This window comes from Typopeltis vanoorti, chromosome 4 (genome assembly GCF_054136105.1).
Source record: "Typopeltis vanoorti isolate ZY-2024b chromosome 4, IOZ_Tvanoo_1.0, whole genome shotgun sequence".
NCBI lineage: Eukaryota > Metazoa > Arthropoda > Arachnida > Uropygi > Thelyphonidae > Typopeltis > Typopeltis vanoorti.
The window spans coordinates 19,423,533-19,449,697 of NC_143552.1; the positions used below are offsets into that span (position 1 = coordinate 19,423,533).

The 26,165-nt window shown below is 34.0% G+C and overlaps 1 protein-coding gene across 1 annotated transcript in view; it reads right to left on the reverse strand.

Annotated features, from left to right (window-relative positions):
- Window positions 1-26,165, reverse strand: part of LOC150107148 (thioredoxin reductase 2, mitochondrial-like) — a 187,839-nt gene that overhangs the window by 26,195 nt on the left and 135,479 nt on the right. The window contains exons 12-13 of the mRNA XM_090391030.1: window positions 23,233-23,397; window positions 818-915 (exon numbers count right to left, since the gene is read on the reverse strand). Of these exons, the coding sequence (XP_090247156.1) occupies window positions 818-915; window positions 23,233-23,397 (263 nt within the window). The remainder of the gene's footprint in view (window positions 1-817; window positions 916-23,232; window positions 23,398-26,165) is intronic.

A 26,165-nucleotide genomic window follows, 5' to 3' on the forward strand; every position in this document is an offset into this window, starting at 1 on the left:
AGTTCTGAAGTACTTCAACATCGCCCGAATCTCAGTCTTCGTGATATGGACTCTCCATGCCAAAAATCTGGGAAATTATTAAGAACTACACTGTTTAATTATTTAAGTTTTTATTACACATTTCACCTTTTTTTGAAAAAATCACACGCATATTTCAATTGATCCTAAATAGTATTGGTTTTTTTAACCTGGATGTCTCATATCTGCATATAAGGAGAAATTCCATTTTCCATATACCTTCATTATTGTTTAATATTTTATGATTTCCAACTGTATTAAACTGACGATGATCCATTGTATGTAATCTATCTTAAATATTTTTCAACTGTGTTGCACGTACTACTTAGAAGGGGGGGGGGGGTCTGGAAAGTTCTGATAAACACTAGAACAAAAACGAGATTAAAGCAACTGACATAAATACAAGATAGAACATTGAGGATATAAGAACATAAGTTACCTTCATAACTCTGCTTCTAGTATGTTCTTTTTTGTAGTCATATCAGTTGCTTTAATATCATTTTTGTTCTGGGTGTTTATCAGAGCTTTCCAGTGCCTCCCCCCCCCCCCCAATGTATACAAATATGCCATTAAGCACCCACACAAAATGCATAGGAGGCAAAGGACTTTATCTAGGCTTGGAGGGGAGAGTCCAAACTTTTCACTACCTTGAAATGATTTCTTCAAATATTTTAAACTTTGGAAAATGAAAGTTCTTATCACATTTAGAATTTCTGTGAAGGTGCAAATAGTATCTATAGTTCAATTTTTGTATTTTAAACATTTTAGTTCATTAAGCTTAGCATATCATCTCACTTACTTCATTGCTACTGAAAATCCTTGAATAACTTCTCCTGCAGAAGGCCCAGTTATATGAAGACCAAGAACAGAATGAGGATACTCTCTTAAACATATAGCCTGAAACAAAAGACACAATAAAACCTGTATTAACTGTATATTAAACATTGCTCATACATTTAAGATTAAAGAACAATGCAAGAAATAAATAATAAATAAAGATACAGTATAGCATCATTCCATAGATAACTAGGCAACTTAAACATCATAACTAGGACACTAGCAAAGCTTTTTCAATCAGCTGCTTTTACTTAAATATATTAAAGTTCATTATCAACTACTAGAAAAATGCAACTCCAATATTTCTTTAATTTAACTAATGTCTATTCCATAGATGGTCATCCCATTCATGTGTCATTTCCTATCTAGGAGGTTGACTACGATGATGTGACTCATGATTAACTACAGATGTAATGACATGTAGTGAGGACCCTATATCTTCCACATGTAAGTATTCATGGCTGTAGACCCGTGTGTATTCACAGGGCCGGTTGCCTGTTCTGAGGGATGAAAAACTTGAGTTTCAGAGAGAAAAAAACCCTCTACCTCTGTATGAGACCGACTACCTCACCTTTAGTTGAAAGAGACCAGATAAAGGTTCCGCACATCATAGACAGAATCGAACCCAGATCTTTCTGACCAAAGAGCTTCATCTATAATGACTGAGCTACAGAGGCTCTGAACTGAAAGCCATTTCATACACAATTCCAGTAAATTTCACTAGCTTGGAACACCAGACTCAGGATTCAAATTGACCAAGTTTGAAAAAACTTACAGGTGGAAATGAAAACTAAAACTCATTCAACACTCTAATTAAGCTATGTCAGAAAGTTAAAAAAGTTAAATTCACCATAAATGATCTTTAGGTGGGTGAATAATAAAATATTAAACTACAGAATGGCCATAATATCTTTTTATTTTGCCATCCCATCTTAATGATAGTATTTACTGTGCAGTTCTTTCTGCTGTTTCTGATGTTCTCTCTGTCAAGCCCATTTACTGTCTTTTATTATTCTTACAATATGTATTATTACCTGTGTCCTTATCCACTGATTCATTTTCTGTGTTATTACCAGTAAAAGCTCTTTCCATGTTTGGTTATTATTTTCATTCTCTCCAAATGTTTATTTTATTTTTTTAAAGCTCCAAGTTTCACTATCTTATGATGCCTGGGAGCACAGACTTATTGTAAACCATTCTTTAAAAATATTTTAATAATTTTTTTACAAATAAAACTCGTTTATAAATAAAATTCATTTAAAAAAAGAAAACTCATTTAAAATGCATAATTATATATTTGTATAAATTTATTTATAATGTGTTATAATACAGTAATATAGATTTGAGCCTCCACAGCTCTGTTGTCATCATGAAGCTCTTTGGATGGAAAGACCTGAGTTCAAATCCCATTCAAGATGCAAAAAACTTCATCACACCTTTTCAAATTGAAGGTGAGTTAGCCAGTCAGTTTCATACGAAAGTGGGAGGGATTTTCCTCGCAGAAATTGAGATTTTTCATCCAGCATAACAGTCAAAGCTGGCTTGAACACGTATGTACAGCCAAAGCTAACCACCCTTCATAAACACTACCAGGGTTCTAAGAAGCTAAGTTAGTTATGACAGGCCAGTGAGAACCTAACATGAAAAAGAAGATGAAATTATAGATTTAAAATCGAATAAAATTTAATGCTTTTAACATTTTTTATTCTCACTTAAAAGAAAAAAAACAACAACATGAGTCCTCCATTGGTCTTATTCCAATCCCAAAACTGGAAAAAGGAAGTGGATCAGCCAAATGAGTGCAGAAATACTGACCATAAAAAATGAAAAATAAAACATAAATGACCAGTATGATTAACAGAGGAAGATTCTATATTCTCTTAAGCATATAGCCTGAAACAAAAGACACAAAAAAACATTCATATTAACTGTATTAATCTTTTAACTGCTGAGAACGTATTATTACGGGCTTGGAAATACACATCTGCTTTGCTGAGCCTATATATGTACGGTTGGTGCTCTTTATATATTTTGATTAATTTCTACATAAATTAATGTGTGTAATTTGTATAATCAAGTGGACACCCCCCCCCTTGATTATGCAAATTTTATAAAACTATTATTGCCATTTTTGTGAGTGAACAAGTGTATATCAAGAATGTATGATGCTCTGGACCTTACTTCAGTAAGAATTTTAATTGATTTTATTTATAAATTTTTTGCAAAATTAAATCAGCACAATTAAAATCTGGGAAATGCTTTCATAGACCATCTGCAGATCTACAATACCAGCATTATGATATTTTCTATGAAGTGATGTTATGCTATATCTATATTTATTTCCTGCATTTAATCTTAAATGTATGATTAATGTTTAACCCTTTAACTGCTGATTTTATATTCTACTGACAATATCAGTAAAATATAAAATCAGCAGTTAAAGGGTTAAACATTAATCATACGTGTTGAAAGTTTATTTTTCACTTGGTTAGACTATAATAAATTTAGTTTAATCCTTTATCTAAGTGTGAGCAAACAAAGTTTGCACCTGAAAGTATCTTCAGGACTGGGGTAAGGTGGTGCAACGCCGGGCAACTTGTTGCAAAGGTGGAGCAAGCTCACAACACTCCTATCTCAGTATCTCCCATAATGCAAAACACATCTCCTTGCGGATATGTATAATGTTATGCATTAAGAGGAGGGTACCACATTATAGTCTAACCAAGTTAAAAATAAACTTTCAACATCTTTCTCGAAATCCAGAGTAATTTAATAAAAAGGTGGCACACCATTTGGCAACTCCTATAGGTAGAGATGACCTTGCTAATGCTTCTGCCTAGTATCTCCACTTGGGCCTGGCTCCCACTGAAGAGACCTCAATAAAGGTCGAAACTAGTCTGAGTAGTGGCACTTCCCTTAATGCATAACATTATACATATCCGCAAGGAGATGTATTTTGCATTATGGGAGATACTGAGATAGGAGTATTGTGAGCTTGCTCCACCTTTGCAACAAGTTTCCCGGTGTTGTACCACCTTACCCCAGTCCTGAAGATACTTTCAGGCATAAACTTTGTTTGCTTACACTTGGATAAAGGATTAAACTAAATTTATTATTAATCATACATTTAAGATTAAATGCAGGAAATAAATATAGATATAGCATAACATCACTTCATAGAAAATATCATAATGCTGGTATTGTAGATCTGCAGATGGTCTATGAAAGCGTTTCCCAGATTTTTCCTATGACGGAACACTTCACAAATTCTGAAATTTTCACGGAACACCTTGGTTATTTTGTAATGTATTAATAATTAATTATGGCATAATCATAAAGAGTAGGTACATTTATGTATACGGTATGACATGTTGACAAATATAAAATTACATTAAATCAGTTATCAATCACTGGACTAATGAAATTGTATAGCATATTATAGTTTCCTCAGGCCAACATCATTAAATTAATTTGTGCTGATTTTCATTGACATATCACATTCCGATCACCAAAAATTTATAATATTATTATAAGTACTTATGAGTGAATGCAGGCTTTTTCTCCTGTGTGCTGGTAATTTTCCCCTCCTATACATCCTGGAGATGTCACTATCTGTTGCATCACAAACACCTTCAATAAGAGATTTCTTTACACCAATATTAAACAAAGTCCCTTGTCTCTTATTCATATTAAAATTTAAATCTGTATGCCTATTACTTTTAAAAAATCACGGCACTATGGTTTCGAAACAAGCACTTTCACCCTCCTACAATACGAACTTGCGAAGAAAGTATTCTGTATTACTAGATTTGAGAACTGCATACAGATTACCTCATCATCATCATCAAATTCCTGCCATGTATCCTCAAAGGGTGTACAGGATATGATAGTACTACATGAAAAAAATTACATCATTATTAATTTCCTATCTACAATTTTCCTCCAAATCAGTCTGTTACTTGTCAAGACTCCAACATTATCAGATCTTATATTTCTATTGTCTAAGGCATTTTGTACCATATCAATCCACCTATATCTTGGTCTACCTCTAGGTCGTTTTGCTGCCAACCTGGCAGAGAACACTTGTTTTGCTAATCTTTCCTCGCCCATTCTGTTTAAGTGACCATACCACCTGAGATTAGCTCTGCTAATGCATTCCTGGATGCTGACAATGTCAAGTTCTTTCCTAATATCCTCATTTTTAATATGATATTGCCATTGATGCCATCTGTTCACGCCTATAATCTTTCTCAGGACTCTCATATCTGCAGTCTCTAGTCTTTGGTCAAGTGTTTTACTTCTGACCCAGCTCTCAGATTGAACACTGTCTTGTATACAGCTAATTTAGTGTTCCGACTAATTTCTCTCTTATTCCATATGAATTTATTCAATTGACTTCCTACCATACCAGCTTTGTTGATTCTGTTGTGTATTTCCATATTTAATTTGCCATCTTCACTAAAAATCGTGCCTAAGTAGCTGAAATGTTTTACTTGTTCCACAGGTTCTCCGTTCACAACGCAGTTGACATTTTAAACGATTCTGCCTATATTCATTGTCTTTGTCTTTTTATTGCTGACCTTCATACCATATCTATTACAACAGTTATTCAATTTAGTCAGGGAATCTTGCTAACTTGTAGGGGATTTATTTAGAAGTATAACATCATCCGCATAAAGCAAAGAGCTGACATTAACATCTCCAATTTTGATATCATGTTTAATACCACTTTCCTTCATAATGTGATTCATATAGATAATGAATAACAGAGGGGATAATGTACATCCTTGTCTGACACCAGATTTAACATTAAACCATCTCTCTGTACTTCCTTCAATTCTAACTGCTGACTTACAACTCAAATAAAGACTAAGTATTGCTTGATATAATGCCCCACTGACACCATATAACTGCAGCATATTGAACAGCTTCGCTCTTGGCACCTTGTCATATGCCTTTTCCAAATCGACAAAACTTAAATACAGATCTTTATTATATTCCCATGATTTCTCGACTATTTGTCGTAAAGTGAAGATCTGATCCTGACGGCCTCTATTTGGCCTGAATCAAGCTTGCTTTTCTTCTACAATTCTTCTCAACCGTTTCTCAAGTATACTTGTATAGATCTTGTCAGGAATACTCAGTAGGGAAATACCTCTGTAATTCTCACATGCAGTTTTATTTCCCTTTTTATATATGGGTACTATTAGAGCTCTACTCCAATCATCGGGAATTCGTCCCTCTGTACAGGCTTTCTGAACTATGCAATGCAGCCACTGTAAGACTCTTATACTACCATACTTCAGCATTTCTGGTCGAATATCATATACTCCTGCTGCCTTTCCACATTTCAAGCCTTTGATGGCTTTTTCTACTTCAAGTATGGATATATATTCCTGACTGCATGCCTGGTCAGTATTTTTTACTGTGCTGTCACCACTGCTTGTTTCATTTAGCAGTTTTTCAACATAATTAGTCCATACTTCAAGGATATCTTTTTCTCCTGTTTTCATATCACCTTTATCATCTCTAATTCCTTTTACAGCACTCTTTCCTCCATTCTTAAGCTTCTTCAACAACCTCCAGAATATTTTGCTGCCTTCTTGATATTTATTTTCTATATTCTTACCAAAGTCCTCCCATGACTTTTGTTTAGCTAGTTTTACCCAGTGTTTAGCATTCTTGCATTTGTCTCTATATTCTCTAAGAGCACAAGCTGACTTATTTGACAGGAACTTTTGATATGCTTTCTTCTTTTCCTTCACTGCCTCTTTAACTTCCTGTGTTCACCAGGGAGTTCTGATTTTTTTATCCTTACAGACAACCTCACCACATCCCTCTGGCAGAATCAATCAATGTTTTCTTCAGAGTTTGCCACTGAATCTCCAAGGTTTGATTCCTGTTCTCAAACTCTTTCATTTTTTCTTCAATAATCTTTGTGTATTTTAGTCTACAGTTCACATCTGAGAGCTGCTCAACTTTTATTCGCTTTAAAACTTTCTTACATGTTATTCTTTTCAATATGAAATTCAATTTTATCCTGCTCAAGACTAAATAGTGATCGCTTCCAATTTCAAATCCTCTGTACACTCTGGTGTCCTGCACCAGGGAGAAAACATCACTATCAACAATAACATAGTCAATGAGACTTTTCTTATTCCTTGCCTCTTCTCTCCATGTGAATTTGTGCACATTTTTATGTTGGAACATGGTGTTAGTAATAACCAGTCCATGTCCTGAGCAGAAATCCAACAGATATTTGCCATTATTATTAGCTTTGCTCTTTTCTCCAAATTTTCCCAAAATATTTTTGTATGTTTCACAATCATTTCCTACTCTGCTATTTAGATCCCCCAACAAGGACCAACTTTTCATTTTTCATTGTGTCAGTTGCTTTCTCTAAAGCCTCAAAAAATTCCTCCACTTCTACCTTAGTAGAACCTTCTGTGGGACCATAGGCACAAATAAGTCTCATTGTCCAGTTCCCCATTCTCATATTTGCCCACATTACTCTACTTGAGACTGACTGCCATTCAAGAAGATTAGCCTCGTATTTTGTGTTGAATACTATGGCTACTCCTTCTTTTCCTTGATTGTCATTGCCTGAATGTAACATTTTGTATTTATTGCTCAGAAATATCTCACCAGTTTTGGTCTTTTTTGTTTCAGTCACCCCTATTATGTCGATCTGGTACTTATCTAATTCCTCAGCTAGCTCCATTTCTTTGCCATTCAGGCTTCTTATGTTGATAGTACTGATCTTTAACTCTGGTGATGTTGAGTTGGGGTTTGTTTTCGGATTTGTTCCAGTAGCTGACTTTTCGCTGTTCGCCCTGGTTCTCTGGCGAAAACAACAGGGGCCTTGTTTAACCGGGCGATGCCCCAGCCGGCATGAAATTTTGTCATGTTGTACCATCATGTTTTATTTTGGTTTAACCAATAAGAATACAATTTGGTTGGCTAAATCCCAAATTGTCAGCCCATCCTCGTTCATTCAGTATCCAAGTAGATACTCAACAGGGTGCACCACGAGAAGGTGAAGATTGGATATTAGGTCAGAAGCTCTGGTCGGTTCTACGCATTCCTTTAAAGACTATGTGGAGGTCTCCTCTCAGTTATACAGCTTTGACCCTTAAGCACCCCTACAGACTACCTTGATCTTCAATTTCAGTGGAAAAATTTTCTTTATACTTCCCTGCTGATTGGTCACTAACATTTGCAACACAGATGTTATTTCGTTCAGTTTTGAGAACAGAGGATACACCACCCATTGTTGTAATCGGCTTGCAAGCAATTTTTATGACCAGTCATAAACAGCGGTATTCCCTTTCCCAAATTACTTTCATGTTTAAAAATATACGACTTGGTCGCTGACATCAAGGAACACTTATTCACTTTCTGTAGAACACAATTTGGGAAACCCTGGTCTATGATACCAATCAAACAATAATCTGAGGTGGAATGATAAGTTAACCACCAAAAGGAAAGTGAAACTAACAACATGTATTGTCAACTGAAACATGTTCAAACACTATGGATGATTGGATTATCAGAGATGCTATGAATACCACCAGGAAGGATGGGTTGAGCTGAAATAACCTGATTGGAAAATGATGCAAAACATGAAGCAGGAGTTAGATTTCTTCTTGGTAAGAGAGCTAGGCAACATTTTAGATTTCACTGTTATGTTTGCTGAAGTTAATGAACTGCTGTCTATAAAAGGTGTTTTATTTTATTTTTAATTTTTTTTATTTTTTAAAGGAGGTAAAGATTAAATAACTAAGGATTTAGTATGAGTGGAATTAAGACAGATCCATATGTCATGTTTGTTAGTTGCTTATATCCTCTGAAAATTGCTGAAGGAAGAGTAATTATGTATGTTGTGGATAACACTTGGAAAAGTAAAGCAATTTTCCAAACTGGTTGACCAAGAAGTTAAAATACCTGCTTTCCAACCAACAAGCTGTGGGTTTGAATCACACCATGGTATGGATATTTGTGATTGTCTTTAGGTGGGAGATGAATTTTGCTGTCCAGAAAAAGTTTCATATCTGATTTCTAGAGCAGCATTTCTAGACTATGTAAAAAATACTCCTAAGGTACTGATATATATTTGTTTATAACCTTTGTAAGTAAGAGACATAATAAATTATTCGTCACCATTTTCTTCCTCTCAACAATTTCTTCAAATCTGTTATGTCAGGACTTCAGTGTTGTCTGATCTTACATTTTGCTGTTCAAGGCACTACTAACTGCATCCATCTGCCTAGATCTTGGTCTTCGTCCAGATCTTCTTCTGCTATCATGTTTTGCTAACCTTTCTTCTACCATTCTGTATATACATTGGTTTTGTTCTGCTCACCAGTTCCATTCTAATATCAGCTTTAATATGATTCTGCAAGTGATGCTACATGTTCACTTCCCAACAAATTTTTTTCTCTACTTTCATACCTAGTCTTTAATCTTCAATGTTTTATTTCCAATCCAGCTTTCAAATGCATGAGTTCAAACCTATCTGAACACTTTCTGTATATATTGGTTAGTGTTTTGTTAATTATATTTAATTCCATACAAATTTATTAAACTAGCTCAGCCAGCCACACTACCTTGTTACAGTAGTCCACCACTATGTTTCAAGACCCCCAGTGAAACCGTGGATAGTACCAAACCCTATATATATATACACTCAGGGGACCCTGTAACCCCTAGAGAGCGCGTCCCCTGGACGGCGGATAGGAGAGCCCACCATGTGTGTGTGTGTGTGTACATGCGCATGCGTGTGTGTATATATATATATATGGTGGGGTGGTCCGAATATACTGAATAAGGACTCGTGGACCAACAGGGCCATAAGGAGCAATCATCTTGATTGTAAGGGAAGCGACATTCCCATGGACTCCTAGCTGGATCTATCCTCTCCTCCTTCTACTTTGAGGAAGATCCACTTACTTTAATCTTTCCTATAAGGCCTCATCAGCCAACTCTTCTTACTTTATGACCCTTATGCTATTAGCATAAGGGTCATAAAGTAAGAAGATTTGGTCCCCTGAGTACACGAGGGCCATGGGGTCTTTTCATTTCTGGCCTTACAACTATGCCCTCTCTATAAACCTTACTATATTTCTTCTATAATCTACTCTTTCCCCTTCAATATACCCTATTCCTCCTATGGGTTTAAATTCGGAAGAAGGCTAGTTCAGAAGCCTTAAGGTAGCAGCCCTACCACTGAACTATTCCATCGTCAGGCTAGTCCCCTAACATGGAGAACATAATCCTACTTGTAAGCTGACAAAAAAAGATAATTGGATTGAATCTATGGGAAACGACCCTGGAATGGAAAATGGAAAACGAAAATGGAAACGACAAAATATAATACACATAGCAAACTGGAATGTAAGAGGAATAGCATATAAAGAAATAGAATTAGACCAGTTATTAAATGAAAGAAATTTTAAAATAGCAGTAATCACTGAAACAAAAAAGAAATTAAAAGGAACTATGAGAACTGAAAATTTTAATGTGATATACAATGGAGTCAACAGAGACCAAAGAGCACAAGCAGAGTCATGATTTGGATTCATAACTCCCTTTCAAAACAGTTAAAACATTATAAATTATGGAATGAAAGAATAATAGAAGCTAGAATAAAAATAGATAGAGGCTATTTAACAATAATTGGTTTATATGCCCCAGAAAGAAGAGAAAAGGATAATATTGATTTTTATAATCAGCTACAAAACATATATAATAAAATAAATAAAAATGATTACATAATTTTAGCAGGAGACTTAAATGCAAGAATTGGGAACATGAAAATTAATAATAATATAGGAATACATGGAGAACACACTCTAAACAGAAATGGTAAAAAATTGATTGAATTTGTAGTTTATAATAACCTAAAAATAATGAATTCCTTCTATAAACATAAAGACATACATAAATATACTTGGGCAGCAAGAGGATGGAAATCAATATTAGATTATTTCATATTAAATGAAAAGACATCAAAATTTTCACTAGATGTTAGAGTTCACAGAGGATATGAAATAAGCAGTGACCACTTCCTTGTTAAAATAAAATTAAGATTACCACCTAAATGGCTACAAGTAACAAGAACAGAAAGAAAAATTGAAACATTTGTTTATAAAACTAGACTATTGAATGACACAAATGTACAATGGCTATATGAACAAAGAATTAACCAATATCTAGATAAAATAAAACAAAATGAAGAAATAGAAATAGAATGGCTTAATATAAAAACGATACTAAATGCAGCAGCAAATGAAAGCTTAGGAAAGACCAAAAAATTCAATAAAAGAAAAAACTGAAGATCTGGGATGATACAATCAAAGAAATAATCAAAAAGAAAAAAGAAGCCTATCACAAATGGTTAAGCAGTAAAAGATTAGAAGATGAAATAGAATATAAAAGAATAAGAGCCATAGCTAAAAGAGAAGTCAGAAAAAGACATAGAGAATCATGGAATAAATTTGTTTCTAATTTAGAACATGATTTATATAAAATAAGACCCAATGTATATAAGATTTTGAAACACTTAAATGCAGATACCAAAGAAAACATAAAATTAAACACTGAATTGAAATTAGAAGAATTTCTAAATTACTACACAGAACTGTGGACAGACAGATATTTTAAAAAAGACAACTGGCAAACAATTAATGAAAAGGAAATAACTGAAGAAGAATTAGAAACCAGCCTGAAAGAAACAAGAAACGGAAAATCACCTGGAGAAGATAAGCTAGGTTCAGAACTATATAAATATGCGGGAACAAGATTCAAAGAAAGACTCTTATTATTTTTAAATAAAATTTACTCAACTGGTATCTCTCCAATAGAATGGAAAAAAGCAATTGTGATTCCTATCTTTAAGAAAGGTAATAGAGATGACCCTAAAAACTATAGAGGTATCAGTATACTAAATTCCTGCTACAAAATATATAGCAGAATCTTATATAACAAACTAATGAAATATTCCGAAAACTTTATTCTAGAGGTACAGAATGGATTTAGAAAAGGACGATCATGTATAGACCCAGCCTTTTGCCTAAAATTAATAATAGAGAAAAGAAGAGAATATAATTTAGAAACACATATTGCATTTATTGACTTTGAAAAAGCATTTGACAAAGTTAAAAGAAACATATTATTTAACATATTAAAAGAAATATTTAACAAATACCAAATAATATCCTAAAAGCTATCACAAGTATATATGAAAATAATCAAATACAAATAAGATTAAATCACGAGCTATCATATACAAGAGAGATAAACCAAGGGGTCCGACAGGGATGCCCCTCTCCGCAACTCTTTTTAATATCTACTTAAATGAAATAATAATAAAATGGAGTAAAAATTTACATCAAGGAATTAAACTTTCACCTACAGTTAACTTAAACACTCTCCTCTTTGCAGATGACCAAATAATAATTACAAATTCCGAAGATAACTTACAGAAAGCTATTTTAAATCTAAATGAGATATCCAAAGATTATGGTATGATAATATCAATGGAAAAATCAAAAACTATGGCCTTTAAAGGACAAGATCCAGCAAGAACTAAAATAGTAATAGATAACAAGATCTTAGAACAGGTGAATTCATTTAACTACCTAGGATGCATGATCACATATGAAAATGAAAAAGATATAAACGTAAAAATTGCAAAATATTTAAAAATATTTAAACCAAACCTAGTTCAAAAACAAACCAGGCTAAAAGTATACAATACATTAGCCTTACCGGTCTTAATGTATGGAAGCGAAATCTGGACAATAAAACAAAAAGACAAACAAAGATTAACAACAGCAGAAATGAAGTTGATGAGAAAAACTACAAAGTATACCCTATTTGATCACAAAAGAAACGAAGATATGAAAAAATTAAACCAAGAACCAGTAATAGAAAAAATTAAAAAATATAAACATAAATGGATGGAACACATTCAAAGAATGAAAACAGAAAGATTACCAAAACAAACCTTAAAGTACAAGCCATTAGGAAAAAGAAAACTAGGATGTCCTCTTAAACGATTCAACGATGACTTCTAAGGCCGGAACAGGCCATGCTAGGCCTAAATCCTTGATACGTATGATGATGATGATATACACATTATGTTTTTTTGCAATACATAAAGTTTAATTTATAAATTAGGCACAGTTAGAGATTAACAACAATAATAACAATATACTGTAATAAAAGTTATGTGAATGGATCTCAGCAACTTCAGCATACAATTTTTTTTTCCTTAGGAAAGTCAAGAACTTTCACCTTTTCACTTAAAGGAAGCACTTTATGGCTTCTCTTTGGCATATCTGAATTACTAGCATCACTACTCATGCACTTTGGGGCCATTGTTAAGTAAAATAAGGGTCACTTGAACACAAGCACAAGCTGATAACTGAGATGGCTACCAAGTGACTTAACAGGCAGGCAGTGTATACAGCACATCGTAGATATGCTGGACAAAGGTATAATTCACGTCCAGGTGAGGTGACACAGGATTTCATCACACTACTCAGAACAGTGTGCAATTTAAAACATATGAACTGTTTATTTCTGGAATTTTCCATTTAATATTTTCAGAGTGGAGTTGACCATGGGTAACTGAAATCATGGAAAGCAAACCAGCAGGTAAGGGGGTAACTACTGTATATAATATTATCTATTTCCATATTTAATCTGCCACCTTCATTCAAAATTGTGCTATGGTTTACTTGTTCTGAACCTTCTCCAATAAGATGGTAGCCTATGAATATGAATTCCATGTTTTGCCTTTTTTTTTGCTGATTTTCTTAGCAAATATGTTTCACAGTTCTTCAAATTTAGTTGAGTCCTGAAGACCTGCAGTAGATTTAAGATTATAAGTGAATGTAAGAATGACCAAAAAAGATGGAATCTAGTCTCTCCAGTGACAAAATTAAATAATTAACTGATATAAGGAAGACAGGTCTATGGATGGCAATTCTTCATTTGAAGCAAACTGGCATGGCCAATAGGAGAAAAAACACAGCAAGTTGCTTTAATTGCTTAAACATGCATCAGCAAATTAGTACAATGAGTAATTATGATGGGAGACTAAGCTAAGGAGCCATAAATTGGATTCGAAAGAGCTGTGTTTATTTATAAATGCTAGGAGCATCAGAAATGAGGGAGATGAAACTGTTTCACTGATTGTAAAACATAGTTGGATGAGGATGATATCCTGACAGTAACAGAAATGGAAGATATCACAGAGATAGAAGGGAAGAGGAAGTGCTGCTAACGACAGAGAGGAATTATGCCCACATAGGGTAAAGATGCAAGAGGAGAAACAGTGGCAATGATTTTGAGGCAGTATGGTATGAGATGGAGGTTGACAGGAAGAGATACTTAGTTGGATGTTAATATAGGCCTGGGAAATGTGGATGGTAATGATGAAGAAATGTATAAGCAACTTGGGTTAATGAACAAGGGAAGGGTGATTTTAATGATGGTAAGATATATTGTGATGAAGAGATAGCATTTGAGAATACGGAAAGTGAATTTCCTGAGTTCTTGACAAATAACTATCTTAGGCAGTATGTAAAAAAAGGGCACACAAAGATTGAGTGTCTTAGATCTGATCATGAAACAATGACTTGGGTGGTAGCTAGCCATATAATGACTTCTGTGAGGATAAGATATGTGAAACTACAAGGTTGATGAAAAGAGTTTGGAGCTATGGCACAGACGGAGATATTTAACAGCATCAGTGCGTGAATATATTCCAAAGGTCACTGAATAAAGAAAGTTCCAAATAGATAAATTAAAGGATTAAGCATGAAATTTGGAAGAAGGCACTATGGAAGCAACACAAGATGAATAATGGTAATAATCAGTTGCACAAAGAGTATAAAGGGCAGGCCAGGAAGATGACTTGATAAGAACAGCAAAAGTACAGTATGAGCAGAGATTAGCAAATGGGCCCTAGAAAAATCCTAGGAATTTTGTTTCGATATGTGACGAGTATAAGGAAGAATGATTATGGCAAGATGATGTTAATGGATGAAAACAGTAGATTGGTAACTGCTGCAAAGGATATAGTTGAGGTATTCGATGAGCCATGAGAGGATGAACCATCAGGATGGTTCATCCTCATCACTGAAATAATGAGAAACTCATGTGTAGAGGAAATAGGAGATGACTTACTGATGAGTAAGCAAAGGTACATGAGGAGTTAAGTAAGCTTGATGTCAATAAGGCAATAGGAAATGATGACATATCACCACATCTTAAGGGAATGTTCCAGGGAGTTAGCATTAGCATGGTTTGCCTGTTTAACAAGTCTTGCAACAGCACAAGTCCCAAAGGAAGGTAAACTGTTCCACTTCACAAAGGTAGTGTTAAAAAAATGTTTTACCAATTTACTTATGTACTATAATAAGGTGATATATATATTGAACATGGGAGATGCATATAAAGTGATATACTTTGCAAAGACTTTTGAGAGATCGTTACACAACAAGTTGGTAATTAAATTGAAGTAGATGGGATTCGATACCAGATTAGTGAGTTTGACAGATTAGTGAATTTGGCTGTCAGAGATGTCAGCAAGTTGTGTGGGGGTGCTTTATCTGATAGTTATTTTTGATTTTTATGGCACAAAGACATGAAAGGTCATACTGTGCCAGGACAGATTAATGCAGCACATATGGTAAACGATTAGTACAATCATAACCATCCATGTCCCTAGCGGGATTTGAATCTGCAGCCTCTTGGCTGGAAAGCAGATATGCTAACCACTCGGCCAACCAGACCAGCTGCATTATCCTGAAAGAGGACAGTCACTATTGTATGCTGCAGAGTGTTTGGAAGCCACATCATTGTTTACCTTATATATTAATGATATTGGGGAGGATGACAAGAACTCAAGTAGATGTTGTGGCCTTACAAGAGGATTTGAATAGATTGCATGTATAGGTGGGCAAGTGAGTGGAATTATCAATTCAATATTTCAAAGTGTACAGTTCTAAAATTTGGTTAGCAACAATGGGACCTCCTTCAAAATTTTGTCCACCAGTTTCATAATTTAATTCTCTTGCCTGTTTTCAATTATATTTAAATTGCATATGTTTTCTGGCAAGTGTACATGTTATCAGATAAAAAAAAAAAAATACTTCCTCTACATGAGACTAGTGAACTTACCTTTAGTTGCAAATCCTTTATAAGAGATTTTCACAGATTGCTACAGGAATCAAAGTTATGTCTTCCAGCAAAATGACAATTTTGCTATTAGCTGCATTACATGCACTGCTTTTAATTCCCTCATTTTCACTAATAGGATTAAAGAATAATTTGGTCAAGTGCCACTAAGACAGATGAACTGTTATTAAATTAAAATGTCTGTGTTATAAATATCACTTTTCTGTAAAGAGACACTATGATGACAGGATATGAAAGATTTGACAATAAATCTCACATTTTTTCCATCTTTCAGGGAAAGAAAAAAAAAAAAACAGTAGATGATTGCTGAAACAAACCCCCAGGTACCAGAGACACAGTTCATTGTAACAGAAGGTTTGGCACAGTGAATTTAGGGTAAAAATATTATCCTTGCGCATTCCCTTAACACAAAACAAAAGAAATTGCAAGAAATAAAGAAAATTGTAAAAAATAATCATAATTTAAAATTCTGAACATTTTTACTTATTATTTATGTTAGTACGTTTATTAGTTTTAGTTTCATAACACGCATTGTAGGCACTTGAGCTGTGCCCATTATTGATGTTATTTGGTTAAAATGAAATGTAAAGCAGTTAAAAAAATTGATGTACTTACCAGATTTTAATAGTTGTGTTACTTTAAACAATATTTTTGTAGTTTACAATATTATATGTTGTGTTTTATGAAGACATTCTCTTGTCGCTAATGGAGACGTGTCAACCATTATATTTAGTTTCTCACTTACCAGTTTCACGGAGTGCGCATGCTCGTCGAGAAGTTTGACGTGTGATTGACAGCTGACAGACAGCATTCGGTATTGCAGTAACGGAGAGTAAACAACACAGCGTTCGGAGAGAAAATTAAAACACGGGCCGGCAGATATTGAGGTTCAGAGGAACCTAAGTTTTTTTTATGTGACAGTCGGTGGAAAATTAATAGTATATTCTGAAAAAGGAATCGTGGAACTATGAAGTTTCAAAGTGGAATAAGTATTGACAAATAAAAGGAAAATATTGTTATAGATCGTTTTAAAAGGAATATTTGAGGAACGCTAATTGGAAGATTTATAATAGATTCCGAAAAGGGAATCATAGAACTGTGAATTTTTTAAAGTGGATTAAGACTGTCAATAAGCATTAGTGAATAAAAGAAGAAATTGCTATTTACGTTCTAAAGGAATGTTCGAGAAAACTCTGATTAGGAAGTTTCATCTGTATTAAGGACGTCGGATCTAACTATTATTTCTACTAAAAAGGAGACAGAATTGAGTCAGGAAGAATTAATGTGTGCTACATGAGTGATGAAAAAGGATCCTGTGAAAATGAAGAATAAAGTCATATCTTTGGAAAAGGGCCTCGACACAGAGAGAAACTAGCTATGAACATTTTGTCATTGTGAAAACAAAGTGTTTAGTCTAGTCTTAAGTGTAAGTTTATTTTTAAAAAATGCCTTGGATCGAGTTAATTCTGTAGTTATAGTGTTACACCTGATATCTTAGGAATATAGTATTCTCAGCTATCATGGTGTAACATGAAGAATAAATATCATAAATTAAAACCCCTGCATAAAAAAAATGAATTATTTAATGGAAAATTTCTTGCATCCAGTAATATGTATAAAACATAAGGGTTGTTGTTAAAGTAGCTGATAAAGGAAGGAATGTATTAATATTGTAATATGACTTAAAATAAGGAATTCTAACTAAATAAGTAGCTGACAAAGGAAAGTATAGATTAATATTGTAATACGATTAAAAATGAGAGAGTTAAGTAAATAAGTAGAAATGGGTGAGTCATAAAATACATTATATGAGAGATTAAGTTATTAAGTAGAATTCATAGAAAAGGTTTGAAAGGGGATTAAGTCAGGCTAGCACAAGAAAAGCAAAGCTATCACTTAGGGCCGATCCCCAGATTGAAACATTGAGAACGGGCTTGCCGATCAAATGACGTTTGGCGAGAAAACGCCACCCTAATTGGTCAATGATTAAAAAACAAGTAGAAGGAGGAGAAAGGAAGTAAGAAAAGGCACCGTTAGGGGAGCAGCTATAAAAGGGTTGGTAACCCCCTGGGGAGGATTCTTTTTGGATAGTCGCTTTTGGCCTTGGAGTTTGGTTTTGGTTCCGGTGGAGTTCACGGGGTTTTCCTGAGTGGCGAAAGGGGTGATATCTCCTCGTCACAACACGGAAACGAAAGTGAGCGGGATTTCGATTCCCATTTTCCCGAGTAGGAAGCAAAGGAAAAATTGCCATAGAGTCCTAGAAAAGGAGGGATCTTCTTCGTTTTGACGCTAGTGATAACTACGCAAAGCAGAAAGCTGTAAAGAAATCGATGTCCTCATTGCTGATAGTAGAGCAAATATATGTGTGTTAAAGTATTCCAGAGTTACGAGAAGTTATACCAGAGGTTCGTTTGGAAAAGAATAAAGGCCCATACGAAGAGCTCAAGAAAGGTACTGTAAATCATAACCTATGTTAGCTAGAAATTTGTCTGTGAAAAGTATTGTGATTCCAATACAGAACTGTTGAAGTTATACTAGGACTTTAGTATATGATAGAATGTGTGTGTGTGTGTGTGTAGATTGACTAGTGTTAAAGATTTGTGAATGATTTAGAGTCCTAAGGTATTTTTGCATGTCTATTATATTGCACAAGATATTTAAATGACATAATTGTGTGTTAGTGCAAATAACGGTATAACGGAATAGTGTGAATTAAGTAATTACGTATCCTAAGAATTGAATGCCTAATGTAATGTATAAAATAATTGAAATGTCACAAGTATGTGTTAGCAGTGAATAATTTGTTAATCTACTTCAGTATGAATAATCAGATAGTGTGAATTGATCTAATTTGTTCACATCAGGTGAATTTATGAATTAATGTGTATGGCGGCATAATCACAAATAGCCATATTGCTTGTAATGATTTAATGTTAGTCTATAAGTATTTTAGTTTAGTATTTGAATTGTACCATGTTTAGAAACTTAATAAACCTTTTGTTCAATGATAAAAGAGTTGTCTGATGTTGCTAATCCAATGCACCGCTTAAAATCATCGTACCTAATCACGCGGAAAATTTAATGTTGAGGAAAGAGATTAAGAGTCACGACTGCAATAATATTTAAATACTAAGAGATATATTCGAGATTGACTTTCTCCCTATTTATGACAACATAAATGGTGCAGTTGATAACCACTTGAAAATATTGTACTTAGTCACATGGAAAATTTAAGTTGAGAATCGAGTTAAGTGTCACGACTGCAATAGTTACACTTTCAGATATATTTGAGTTCTTTCTCCTTGTTTATGTATGTAATATCCTAAACTAAGTATCCCAAAAGGCGCAGTATAAATACAAATATTAGGGGTACTACGGGGAGCAATAACTTAGATATTGGTATAAGTTTTGGTAAAATCCCGGGCATAGAAGTTAGAAGAAAATAGATAAAAGGAATTCGTAAGATTAGAGTAGAAATCGTAAATTGGGACACAATAATAGTTATGTAAAGTTGTTTGAAGTGTATATATATATATATTGTTTTTGTTATATTAAATGTTTTTTTTTTTTTTTTGTATTTTGGTCTTGAGTCAGTGATTTATTGATTTTGAAAGCAATAGTAAAAAAGAGGTCATTGCACCAATCGGAGTGAACCCTTGTGCAATAAATAAATAAGGTACACTCCGAAATAAAAAAAAAGAATTGTTGAACAGAGATCATCTCTATATACAGGATTAAAATAAAAAAAAATCCTATATTTAAACAATGAGGCGGCCGGTAGGATTAATATTATGATAATATCCTCTATATAAAAATCTCTTTCTATAACAGGTAAAAATATTATCCTCCCGCATTCCCTTAACATAAAACAAAAGAATTTGCAAGAAATAAAGGAAATCACGAGAAATAACAACACAAAAGAAATCACAAAAAACATAAAGAAAATTGTGGGAAAGAAACGAAGTGTAGGCGGAACAAAGGAAATCGGCCAAAAAAACAAAAGAAATCACTAGAAATATAACAAAAGAACTTGCGAGAAATAAAATAAATCACCTGAAACAGAAGAAAGGAAATGGTGAGAATTTGTACACTGATGACAGAGCACAAAATTTGCAGAAACCTACAGCACAAAAAATTACAAAATGACAAAATACAAATGCAAACAATAATGGGAGACAAAGGAAAGAATGCAATTATTAAAATGAAAATCCAGAATTAATGTTAAATTTTGAAATGTCACATTAGCTTTAATTAACATCACTTACCTGAAATCATTATTATTATCATTACACCTCTATGGAGTCAGCAAATTCATTGTAGGAGTTCATTCAACTGACAACATATTCCCATAATACGTTCCATTCACTCACAAATCTCATGTAAAAAATATACTCCTCACACCCCTCTTCACCACACTATTATGCAATTTCAAGGGATAGCCTCTCATTCTACTCTTTTTTGTAATTCCCTCTGGTTTAATCTGATAAAATCTCTTCACTAGCTTAAATGTCTCTATCATATTACATCTTTTCCTCCTATCTGCCAAACTCTGCAATCCCCATTCACTAAACCTCTCTCCACAGACAGCATTCCAGAGTCCTGATATTGTCTTATCACTCTTCTCTGGACCATCTCTAATGTTTGCACATCACAATGAAAACCAGGTGACCAAATCTGATCACAATAGTCCAAGTGTGGTCTGATCAGTGCTTTATACAGTGCCACAGCCACCTCCTTATCCCTATATGTTGGTATACTTCTTATCATAGTGGTGCTACACTGTGCAGTCTTCATAACACTTGCAACATGCCTTCTAAACTTCAGTCCACTATCAACCATCACTTCCAAATCGCGAATCTTATCTACTTCCTGCAGTACAGTGCCATCAATATAGTACACAGCCTCATATATCCAAGCCTTATCAGCCAAGTCGAAAGCCTATCAAAATGTTTCTGAAGGGAATTAACGTTAACAGTACTACTTATAATTTGCCCCAACTTTGCACCAACAGCAAACAACTAAATATCTCCAGTCAGTCCACATAATATATCATTTACAAACAAGTTAAACAGCAGGTACCAAAGAATATAGCCCTGGTCACACAACTGGTTACCCTCCATTTTTGAGAGACTACTCTATCATATGCAACTTGTTGCTATCATTCAGAGAACAATCACCAATCCATCTAACCAGTATACTGTCTATTGCCATCTTCTGCAGCTTATCGTGTGGATCTATTAAATGCTTTTACAAAGTCCAAGAATCACTCTATATGATTCTCATTTATCTAACAGCTATCTTATCATAAAATGAAAGTAAGTTGCTGAACTAAGATCTACCCTTTACAAATCCATGCTGACCATCACAAAGAATACTGCTGAATCTTGTATTCTATTCCTAACAAATCTTTCCAAAACCCTAACTACAACTGGTCTAAAATTAGAAACCTCTGTCCTAGAATCATATCTGTGGAGTGGTACTAATTTACCTTCTTTCCACTCTTTAGAAACCTTACCCACTGCATGACTCATTAAATAATCAGGTCAAGTGCATATCTAACTGTTGTGCACATTCCTTAAAAATATGTGATGTCATCCATTTCTGCAGCCTTATTAACATATAACCCAATCAACAACTGGTATACTTCTAATTCTTTCACTTCCAATTCTCCTAATATTTGTCTCCCTTCTACATATTGCACAGTATGTTTACACCAGTACAATATAAGCTGATAAAGTGCTCATTCAACAGTTCCACTATATCCTTTGTGACTGTCATTCTGCTGCCATAACTATCCACCAGTGTCAACCTGCCATAATTATTCTTCCTCTTGCTTGCCATATAGTTGTAAAAATTCCTTTCAATTAACCTTGGCCTGTAGCGGTGGAAACAGATGCAATCCTGGTGCTGTGATATACGGATGTCAGCTGTCCTACCTGTTTGACCATAGTATGAATAGTTGTATGATCATAGTATGAATGGGATATATAGTATTTCTTTGATTCATAATTTAAGTTATGAAAATTGTATGGGTAGTAGTCATTTGAGTCTGTGCAGTTTGCCGAGTGATTATGCACTTTGCAACCATAACTACAACTGGTCTTTCTTGGGAAAGGAGTGTCCTGCATTCAATTCCCGTTGCTGACGTGAGGAGCTTAGGATCTTTCTCAGACATAGCCAAGTTAGCCGGTCTTGAGCGTGGACCACAGGGATTTTCCTCCTGCAACCAGGCAAACAGCTCAATGCCATATCTCGATGACGACTACAGGCATCGTGTATTTAAGGAAGCCACAATAGTACTAATAACCGGCAGAAACCTCAACAGAAATCAGGGTATAATTCTCAACAGTTCGTGGAAAAACTTGATCCTCTCTCTCAATCAATCTGAACTACAGCTAGCCAGTAATCACATTACAAGTCTACAACAAACACGCATGCGTGATAATGAATAAGAACAATAAGCCATCTTTGTCACGCGAAACGTGTAACCATAGATACTAGTTTGGTTTACAACGTTTTTTATGTTCCTTTTAATTTGCATTTACTTTCATATCTCCGTAATACCTTGAAAAAGCCAGACAGTTTGCTGGCGAAACTGGTAGGTTTTAATAAATGTTTATTTGTAAAATACTGGTCTGTATTAATAAAAGTGTATTTCTATCTATAAAAAACGACCAAAAATGTATACCTTGAATATGTCAGAATATGTTTTCAGTAGTTCATTATGAAGATTTCAGTAAATGATAATTTAAGCTAATTAACCTTTCAAAATTTAAACATGAATTTTAGATTTTCATTATTGCATGCTCTTCTAGTTCTTTCTATATCTTTCTCCTATTATTGTTTGCATTTGTACATTTTCACATTGTCATTTTGCATGCTTTATGTATGATTCCTACCAATCATTTCTAGTCCATCCTCAATGTATGATTTCCTGTTTCCTGACTGCGATGCCATTTTTGGGGTGGGAAATTCAGTTCACTATTGTGAAGGTTTTCAGCATTTACTGCTTGTAATAGTGAGCTTAAAACAACGTTGGTTCTATGGAACTTAGGCCAGGGACTTTTCCATCCTGTGTTATGGTGCATGATTTCATTACGACAACATTCACTATAGCATGCGCCTACTGTATGTAAAAAAAAAGGCTAATAGACATATAATAATTACCTTAATATAACAATGAGCTGAATTTCTTTCGGCTACTGTGTATTCTAAAGGCTTGTAAAAGGCATGATATACTTCTATTTTATTCTCTGTATATTGTACAATGGCATTTTCTTCTGTCATTCCAACACAGCCATAGTCTAATGGTGTAAATACAGTTGTTGCTACCTAATAGGGTAGAATTGCAAGATTTATAATGAAAAACTAAGAACATTTCAAAAGAAAATAGATTTATTAGACTAATGCATTAAGTTATATACATATCTGTGATGGTTTAATAGATTTAGATAACACAATAGGTAAAGAAGTACACTTTTATTTCATTTCTGGTTATTAAGAAATTCTTAAGGTAGAGCAAATAAAATGTATTCAAAAAAGGCACCTTATAAAGAAACAAGTAAGGACATGTGGAAATACTCAAACTAGTATAATGATTTCATCCCGCAGTTGATGAAGGGCAAGCTAATGAAAACATTTTGCATTAGCTTGCCAATCAGGCAAATATCTCACTTGTCGGGTGCAATTGGTTTGGAGCCACAGTCTTCTAATATATTTTCAAGCAAAGTGGTAGGTGGACACTAGGCAATTCCACATGTAGTCAACTTTCACAGACTGATAAATGCACTAACTTATAAGTAGTTAAGGTATCTTCTTTAACACTGGCAGTTAAGAAAAGAGTGGAAATTAAACATACACATTAACAAATGCTTATAAACTGAACACGTCCAGGAATAAACACACTATGATATATCACATAACCATGGCTCCAAACAGGCTGTTGTGCATAACAGTGATAAGTGAGTTTAAGATTTTTCAAGAAAATGCACACAACAGACAACTGCCACCATTTGTGGTCATAAATCCTAACAGGTGTACAAGGGTGAGATAATACAAGTTTACCATCAGTTTTTGAGTTTTAGGGTTAAAAATTTGAGTTTATGGGGGTGGCAAAAAATTGCCTTATGCCAAAGATTGACTCACTCAGGAACTGGCTGAAGGAAAGAAAAGCTAGAGAAAGTTCCTCTAGCAATTCTTTCTTATATACAAATATACAAGGACAAGCTGAGTTACATTACACACAGTAAGCTAAAGAAACAATGATTTGATCACCGGTTATTCTACTGGCATGACCTCTAGTGAAAAAAAAAAAATTACAAATTAATTAATTATTTAGAAACTACATCAAAGCTAAATTTTATTTAAGATAACATAAGAAAAACATTCTTTCTTATAGATAGTCTTCTTTCAGTAACAATGATCTCCTGTTTTTAACATTACAGTTGTTATTTTAGATTTAGATTCTGGATTATCTACAGTCCTGTTTATAGTTAAACAGTATTTCTCTCTAACTCTTAGAGAGAAATCATGTTGGAGGCTTAATGGATTTTTTACAACACTCAAAAAATCCATTAAGCCTCCAACATGATGTCCTCACAGCACTTAAGCCTCTACACACGAATTCTTAGAGAGAAAGGTTCCATGGGTAGAATATGTGCTTTCCATATGCTTGGGATTTTTAGACCATCATTATTGTTCAGACTGGGGTTCCTTAAATTTGCGTTCATACCATGTTTTAGTGTGATGTAAATAACTGGTTCTTTTCCAGTCAATTCTATGTCAAATGTTCAGGGCATGATCAGAAAGGCCAGCTTTACCATTATTATATTTAATGTATGTTCTTTTTGTCTGATAGGAATTGTGCATCCTGTTTCCCTTATATATGGTATTTTACAGGTGCAATAAATAAGGTATACCAGGGTGGGCCAGCAGAGGGAGTGGGTCTTTGGATGAGTTGAGTAAGCTTTTTAATTTTGCAGGAGGTTTAAAGATGCTTTGAGGTTGTATTTTTGTAGTATTCTGTTTATTTTATCTGATGTCCCTTTAATGTAAGGAATGGTTATAGTTTTATTGTAATCTGGTTTTTCTTTGTTTTTTATTAAGGTCTTGTAGAGAATTTTATTAACAGTGTTTTGGCTGTAACCATTTTTTAGAAAAGTATTGCTGATAGCTTTAAATTTAAAGTTATCAGCAATACTTTTCTAAAAAATTGTTACAGCCAAAACACTATTAACCACGCTACCGGCCCGGACGTATATATACGTCCAAATATCCATGGATGCAAAGTGCATATTAAAATTGTAATATTGTAATACAATTAAAATTGTAAAATTGTAATTGATATTACATTGAAATATGTGATGGATACGAAGCGTATAAGGATGCGTATTTGATCCATAATGGCTGGTAAGGTGGTTAACAAAATTCTCTACAAGACCTCAATAAAAAACAAAGATAAACCAGACTGCAATAAAACTACAACCATTCCTTACATTAAAGGGACATAAAAGTATTGCTGATAACTTTAAATTTAAAAATATTAGCAATACTTTTCTAAAAAATTGTTACAGCCAAAACCCTATTAACAAAATTCTCTACAAGACCTCAATAAAAAACAAAGATAAACCAGACTACAATAAAACTTTAACCATTCCTTACATTAAAGGGACATCAGATAAAATAAACAGAATACTACAAAAATACAAAATTAAAAAGCTTACTCAACTCATCCAAAGACCCACTCCCTCTGCTGGTCCACCCTGGAGTATACCATATTTATTGCACCTGTAATATACCATATATAGGGGAAATAGTATGCACAATTCCTATCAGACAAAAGGAACATACATTAAATATAATAACTATGGTAAAGTTGGCCTTTCTGATCATGCCCTGAACACTTGACATAGAATTGACTGGAAAAGTACCAGTTGTTTACATCACACCAAAACATGGTATGAACGCAAATTTAAGGAACCCCAATCTGAACAATAATGATGGTCTAAAAATCCCAAGCATATGGAAGGCACATATTTTACCCATGGAACCTTTCTCTCTAAGAGTTAGAGAGAAATACTGTTTAACTATAAACAGGACTG